The sequence below is a fragment of the Micromesistius poutassou genome (genome assembly GCF_964030765.1).
Source record: "Micromesistius poutassou genome assembly, contig: SCAFFOLD_6651, whole genome shotgun sequence".
Lineage (NCBI taxonomy): Eukaryota > Metazoa > Chordata > Actinopteri > Gadiformes > Gadidae > Micromesistius > Micromesistius poutassou.
The window spans coordinates 469-8312 of NW_028179399.1; the positions used below are offsets into that span (position 1 = coordinate 469).

The window sequence follows — 7844 nt, forward strand, 5'->3', positions numbered from 1 at the left end:
AATGGAAAAACCCATAACTAGAGTCTTTATTGTGAAAAGCAAAATGATCTATAAATAGGTGTGTGTGTGTGTGTGTGTGTGTGTGTGATGTGTGTGTGTGTGTGTGTGTGTGTGTGTGTGGTGTGTACACATTTATTCAAGCCCTGCCTTTGCTTGCATAATAAATACATAACAAAAATACTTATTAAGCAAAAACAAGTTGTTTTTTTGTTTACTTTAAAAACATTCGCCTATTTTCTGTGATACAAAGCAACACGAACGCTATTTCAAGAGAGAGCGCACGTCCGGCCTATAGTCCTAAACATAAACATACTGTCTGTATTTCAAGGTAAGAGCTAACTTTAGGGCCCGATAACTCCATCATTTAAAACAAATGATCCACTATGAATAGTTATCGCTCATTGAATTTGTGTCTTTGTTTCCATTGTTCATCAGCATCCAGTGTGGATGGTTTGAGGATTGGTTGAGGACTTCAAGCCTTAATGGTGACATTCAACCGTTGTTTCTAAAACCCAATCATAATTCTCCTGTCATTGGTTTGTGTTTGGAAACCCCTACTGGGGACTGTACTGCTGTACTGGCTCTGGCTCTTCTGGGGTCCAGACCCGGGGGGGGGTGGGGTTCTGATCCCGACACGGGGGTGTACAGAGAGAGAGAGAACAGACTGACGCCCACTGCTGGGTCTGAACGCCATTTGACCTGCGCGTCACAGGAGAGATTCCGCCAGCAGGGGTCAGGCTTTCCCTAGTCTTTACATGTGTTACTTTTTGCAGAAAGTCTTTGTATTTTAAGCACGAGTACGATGCAACGCTTCTTCATCTTTCAGATCATTCATATGTTGAATTCAAAAAAGCGTTCGTGTGCAAACTGAACGCAATTGAACGGTCACGTGTGATTTAAATGAGGGTCATTGATAAACTTTACCTGGTGGGGCTGGAGTTGAACTTCCTACTAATGTGGTAACGGAACACAAATCTCCACCAATGTTGGCCTTTGTCCTTTAAATTTGGTGTTAACCATTCATTATGTTAAACATAACCACGATTTCAGTCTTCCTCCCCGGGGGTCGTCTGAGTGGAGCAAACGCACCTTGGCACTGAGCATGCGCTGTATAGTCGTGTCTTGAAGACTCCGCGGATTGAGGAAGTTCACTAATAACTAACTTCATGCGATTATCATGCACTGGATTGAATTAGTAGTCATTAACATTAACTTGTCCGGGAAGTATTATAGGTACGTATACCTAAAACTGTAACTAATTATACTAAAACTAATCTGTCGAAAAAATTGATTTTACGCCATTGCTTTGAATCCCAAGTTATCTTATTGTAAATACAACTACTTAATATTTCCTGCATCGGTACATTATTGTAGGCCTACTAAATATATTAAACTTTCGATGTATTCGACTTTCCATTAACTGTTACATGCGTAATAATAACACCTGCGGTGCTTTGCCATAACTTATCCTTACTGGAACGCAACGTCGTGATTTAATCTATTCCGGCTCCCATACTTTAATATTATACTGTAATATTCTCTTCTCAGCATGGCAAGGGCATCTAGTCCTGATCCGTCAAACTAGTTGGTGACGAACAGAGTGGTTTCGATGATCAGTGGCGCTGACATCAGTCATTATCTGGGCTGAATAAAATGCCATTACTGTCCAGACACTTTCATCACAGCATCTTTATGCGGTGAAACATGTGGTGACCTTCACTGTAACTGTCCTGTCAGCAGTCTGTCACACACCTTTAATGCGCCTTTGATCTGATAACTTTAATAACAATATGACAGAAGACACCACATATGCGATTACGCAATGGGGTAATCCATTTATTTGTCACTTTGAAGCACAATATATAATGTGTGTGTCTGTGTCCGTCCGTCTGTGTGTGTGTGTGTGTGTGTGTGTGTGTGTGTGTGTGTGTGTGTGTGTGTGTGTGTGTGTAATGCAATGTGTGCATTTTAACTTAGAAACAAACAGTACAGAGACAGTAGTCCTGCATCAGCAACACCAAACACAGCCACATGTCATCCATTTTAACATGATAACATGATGCTGTTTTGGTTTCTCTTTCTTCAGACACCAGGAGTCTTCAGGATGAGCTCGGCCCCAGACCTGGAACAGATGGCTGAGATAGGTAAGACACTCTGGGAGATGGAAACTAATTAACATTTCTTCAAGGAGGTATGGCAAGATTACAATTAGCATGTAAACGTAGCAATCTCACTGCAGTGATTTCACTTTTCACTCATTCATTTATGGAGTAATATCAATGTGTATGAATAATTACAAAAGTGGTATTATCATACAGTTGATACATTTCAGGATTTCACATTCAACCAAAGGACATGCTGGGTGAGTGTTATTGAGTTAAAGTGCCTGGCCACCTCCCAGCTTCAAACTCTTTCCCACAAGTTGTCAGTGCTTTTTTAATCTGATTTGAGACGAGCAGCTGTGGGGTGAGTCGGTCGTCACACACCCGTCTTCAAGAGGCTGCTTGAACGCGGAACGCCTCGACCTCATTACTTATCAGCCATGAATCTTTCTGACAAACTATCGAGTCAGGATTGTGATTTACTGTAACGTAGGATTGGGTAATAGTTCAACACTAGGCTTTATTAAGGTATATATAAGACTTAATCATATTTGATTACATTCTGCAGTCTCCTTTCATTTTCAAAAAGATGAAAATAGTTAGATTAGCTATAAAGCAAAAAAAAAAAAGAATCATCCTCGTAGCACAATATGAATAATGTGGTACTTGGAAAACACACACTCAGTCACTCATCCATATACACACACTCACTCACTCAGTCATCCATAAATACACACACACACACACTCATCTACATACACACACACACTCACTCAGTCACCCATAAATACACACACACACACTCATCTACACCCACTCACTCAGTCATCCATAAATACACACACACAACCACAACCCCCCCCTCTCTGGGCATCAGCAGTGTGTGTGTGTGTGTGTGTGTGTGTGTGTGTGACCACAGGAGCAATGGACATCGGGACCCCGACCCAAACCGCTCAGTGTGCGCCCTGAGGGGCACTCCTAGTCTCCTATCAGAGCCGCCGACTGGGCTATTTATAGACCGCCTTCCTGGACCTTCTGCTGAGGCCAGATAGCATCACTGAGTCTGGGGATGACCGGCGCTTCCAGGAACGAGTCCTCTGCTCTTTCTGTTCGGGGCTGATACTGTCCCCGCTATCATCACTGCCTTCCCACTTCCAAGTTAATCTTTATTGATGAGTGCGTTTAGTGTACGCTACACGAATGAACCTCCTAAGATGGCGCCATTTGATCGGTCCGCTATCTCGGGATATTGAGTAATATCCCGTGATTGAGAGCTCAAACTCTGGATATTGGGGAGCGGGCGTGACGGTCGTCTCGTCACGCTAATAAAAACGAATAAACCACTGATTAAAAACAAATAAATCCTTGCAAAAAGTGTCATCTTGTTTATTTTTGGAGTGTTCACGAGTGTTCACGTCACCTCATAGTGGGGAATAGCCCCAATGTTCCCCACTGTTCACTTCGCCTTCGGCGAATAATTGTTAAATATCGACTTGCTGTCGAAGGTTTCAGTTGAGGGTTTTATCTGCTAAGCTAACCTTGTTGGACGGTTCTCGTCGTAGCGACCCGGGTTGGGTTCTGAGCTGCGGTTCTGTGGTGGCATTCCCTCTGTTTCACCTCCTGCCCTCCTGTCTGTCTGTCTGTCTGTCTGTACTGTCTAGTAAGGCACTCAGGCCACATGCGGCTCAGGAGGTAGAGCGGGTTGGCTGGTAAGCGGAAGGTTGCTAGTTTGATGCCCGGCTCCTCCTCCTAGCTGTTGAGTGTGGAGGTGTCCCTGACTGCTCCTGACCAGCTGGCTGTCGCCCTGGCGTGGCTGACCCCGCCGTCGAGTGTGTGAATGTGTGCGTGAACGGGTGAATGTTGGGCAATACCGTACAGCGCTTTGAGTGGCCACTGGTCAGAAAAGCGCAGTATTAATGCAGTCCATTTACAGGCCACAAAAATATGCAGACTGCATATACTAATTATATTTGAATGGTATGAGAGCAAAAAAAGACAACAAGTGGTAAAACACGTCCCAGTGTTAGTGCAGTTAGCTTTGAGATGAGCGGCCATGATGGATCACTTTTGTTTGTTTTCAGAATTGCAGAAGGACGATGAAGAGTACGAGGAAGAGCACAGCGGCCTGGGCAAGCGGCCCGTGGCGGGGCCGCCGGGCGGGGGGCGGCGGGGCCGGGCTGGACTCCTCCCACCCGTATTACGACGTGGCCCGCCACGGGATCCTCCAGGTCATAGGTCAGCCGGGAGCGCCGGAACCGCACGCCGTCACCGGACGAGGCCTGTCGGGTCGTTCACGGGAGACGGCGTGATTGGTCGTCTAGGATTTGGATTAGCATCTGCTTTACAAAATAATTATAATTTATTAATCTTATTATGTATAATAATGTATAATATAATATAATAGTGTATAAACGCAAATACAGCGGATACTTATGGTGCCTTCTATTTGTCTCGTAATCGTGACTTGCAGCTCGGGTGTGGCGTCACATCCGTCTCGTAAAACGAGTGACCCCGTTCTATTTGGCACACAACAAGACGAGTCGGAGCTCTGCTTTCTGCTCAAGAATCGGCATTGTTGTCATAGCAACATGGAGCGTCTCTAGCCAATTTCAGCGGTACAAGCTACAAAATAGGCGGTATTTAACACATAAGAAGACTGTAACGACATGCCTATAGGTAACAGTATACAGTGCTATGTGTACGACTTCTTCATTTGGTTACAACAAAAACACAAGTGCTTAAAATAGTAGAAAACCACAATGTTTACTACATGTGATGCTCGGAGTAGCAATCTTTGTTACTGAACTCGGGGTCCTCTGAGTTCAGACGAGTTGACGAGTCGTTTTTCCGACCTCGGGGGCGTTCTATTTGCAACTTCCGGTTCGTAACTCGGAAATCCGACTCGCAGATCGAGTCGGGTGGACAAATAGAAGGCACCATTACTCTACTTCCCTAATGTGACAAATTATTATTTTAGACACGTTTGCCTTTTTGTGTCACAACGTTTATTCTTGTAAATTCTACATCGCACCCGATTGGCTTCCAACCCCCCCCAGTAAATAAACCTCAGCCACTTAACATAAACCCATCTCCATACATTACCATGGAGCAGGAACACCCAGCATTAACATGCAGGGTGCGCCTCCCTTAACGGTCCCAGCTGTTTCCTGTCTCCCCTCTCCCGTCTTCCTCCCCAGGGGACGACAATTACGGACGCAAGCTCATCGTCTTCAGCAGCTGTTGCATGCCGCCGTCCCACCAGCTCAACCACCAGCGCCTGCTAGAGTGAGTCCCGCCTGTCTGTCTGACAGACAGACAGACAGACAGACCCCCGTCTGTCAGGGGGTGGAACCCATGGAGGTCTTCTCTAGTGGGTATTGAAAGATCACCAATTGGAAATTAATTAATGGGATTAATACAGGCATGGGTTTTGTGTCGGTTGTATATTCTTATTAGATTTCATTAGATGGGTTGTTTTTTCAACCCTGAGGGGGTATGTGGGCGTGGCCACGCAGTAGAATAACAAATAGAGTGAAGGACTGGCTAGGGTGTTCCCGGCCGCGAAAGGTTCTGGGTTCAATCCCCAAGACCTACGCATCTACCTTAAGGCATCCTTGAGTGAGATGCCTGCGCCCCGGTCCGGCCGGTCGTCTGTTGAAGGCCCTCCACCTCGGTTCACTATAAATCAAGAAAATGTTATCAAATGACCGAAATCAAACGCACATTGAGTGGGAGAGGTTTTAACTGACAAAATTATGCAAAATACGGATTAAGGCCTCATTAAAAAGGATTTGAATGCGAAATAAAAATAACAGTATGTTCAACACTGTTTTATTTCCGTCATTTTTTTATTCTTAGTATTTTGCATCATTTGGTCTGTTAAGGGTCCCATGACATGCCACCAGGTGTGAGTGTGATTAGCTGTTAAAAGCCAAAATGTGCCGCTTCTGACATCAGAGGTGGGCGTGTCCACCTAGACGTGTGACGGATAGATGAGCGACGTTTGCTATGGTCACACTGGGTAGGCTGGTGGACTGATCTATCCAGCGCACATCTAGGTGGACACGCCCACCTGTGATGTCAGAAGCAGCACATTTTCCAAACGACTCGTTAACAGCGAATCACACTCACACCTGGTGGTATAACATATTCCCCTTTGAAACACATTCAGGGGGTTTGACTGAAGAGCCCTACTTTGTGTGCAGGTACCTGAAGTACACTCTGGACCAGTACGTGGAGATGGACTACACGGTGGTCTACTTCCACTACGGCCTCCGCAGCAGCAACAAGCCGTCCATCCGCTGGCTCAGGAGCGCGTACACGGAGTTCGACAGGAAGTCAGCCACGCCTCCACTGCCCTACGCACACACACACACACACACACACACAAACATAAGCACTCACACACACATGCAGACACACACACACGTGCACACGCACATGCACAGACACAAACACGCACACTCACATCCCTCCCCTTTGGTTCGAATAGTGACAAAAATTCCCAATTGAATCACTCACGATAACATTAAGAGTAGAATAACACCACTACATTGAGTAACGCACAAACACACAAATGCTTCCTTTAATGCATTGAATAATTGTTATAAAAAAAAGACATTCATTTCTGGCCGACAAGTTTGTATGACGCGTTTTTTTAAACATTTATGATCCTCGTCCTCCATTCATAATTCAAAGCGTCATTTTAACAGCGTCTATTTAAGCCCCCTGTGAGCAGTAAGCAGTAGTGTTCCCCAGCAGTTCAGCGCTCTGAGGTCACACTCTCGTTCGGTTGGCCCTCTAACCAGATACAGATTCAGAGGTTCAGAGTTTATTTTATTACATCTTAGCGTACGAGCATACAAGAGTAAAAGTCTCAGGCCTGGTTCCCCTTAGCAGCGATAATACAAGATCACACGATAACAAAGTAAGTCATAATAAGTAAAAATAAGATGCAGCATCAGTACATGATCACAATAATAAGTAGAAGAAGTAGGTAATAATAAATAGAGAAACTAAAACAGTGATAATAAGTAATAAAAGTGGAGTGAAGTCTAAAGTGTTCAAGTGGTACTAGCCACGGTGAATTCCCTAGTGCGTAATATGCTGTGAAGATGACAGAACTATAGCATGGATTGGTTTGGGGGTAATGGCCTCACCTCATGTGACCCCCAGATACAAGAAGAACCTGAAGGCCCTGTACGTGGTCCACCCCACAAACTTCATCAGGATCGTCTGGAACATTTTCCATCCCTTCATAAGGTAGGGAACCCTGATTTATTATTGATTCGATTAATTGATTACATGGACCGACGTGGCATTCAATGGGTCTCTCTCTCTCTCTCTCTCTCTCTCTCTCTCTCTCTCTCTCTCTCTCTCTCTCTCTCTCTCTCTCTCTCTCTCTCTCTCTCTCTCTCTCTCTCTCTCTCTCTCTCTCTCTCTCTCTCTCTCTCTCTCTCTCTCTCTCTCTCTCTCTCTCTCTCTCTCTCTCTCTCTCTCTCTCTCTCTCTCTCCACAGTCACAAGTTTGGCAGGAAGTTGACGTACGTGAACTACCTGGCGGAGCTCCGGCAGCACGTCCCCTACCAGCAGCTCGTCGTCCCCCCGGACGTCCTCAGGTGCTGATTGGCCGGGGGTTGAATCACGTCGTAGGGGATTGGACTGTGAACGTGTCCAATCAGATTACACACATGATCACATTGGATCTGAGGATTCGTGTTTTGATTTTGAAGAGCCAAGATGA

General features: G+C 45.3%; 1 protein-coding gene across 1 annotated transcript; it reads left to right on the forward strand.

Annotated features, from left to right (window-relative positions):
* Nucleotides 1-4198: 4198 nt before the first annotated feature.
* On the forward strand, nt 4199-7719 carry LOC311372871 (rho GTPase-activating protein 8-like; the record flags this gene model as incomplete). The annotated part of the gene is made up of 5 exons (XM_084489807.1): nt 4199-4337; nt 5300-5387; nt 6308-6439; nt 7278-7364; nt 7621-7719. Coding segments are annotated over 5 exons (545 nt in total), but the record flags the coding sequence as incomplete, so codon positions are not given.
* Between the last annotated feature and the right edge of the window lie 125 nt (nt 7720-7844).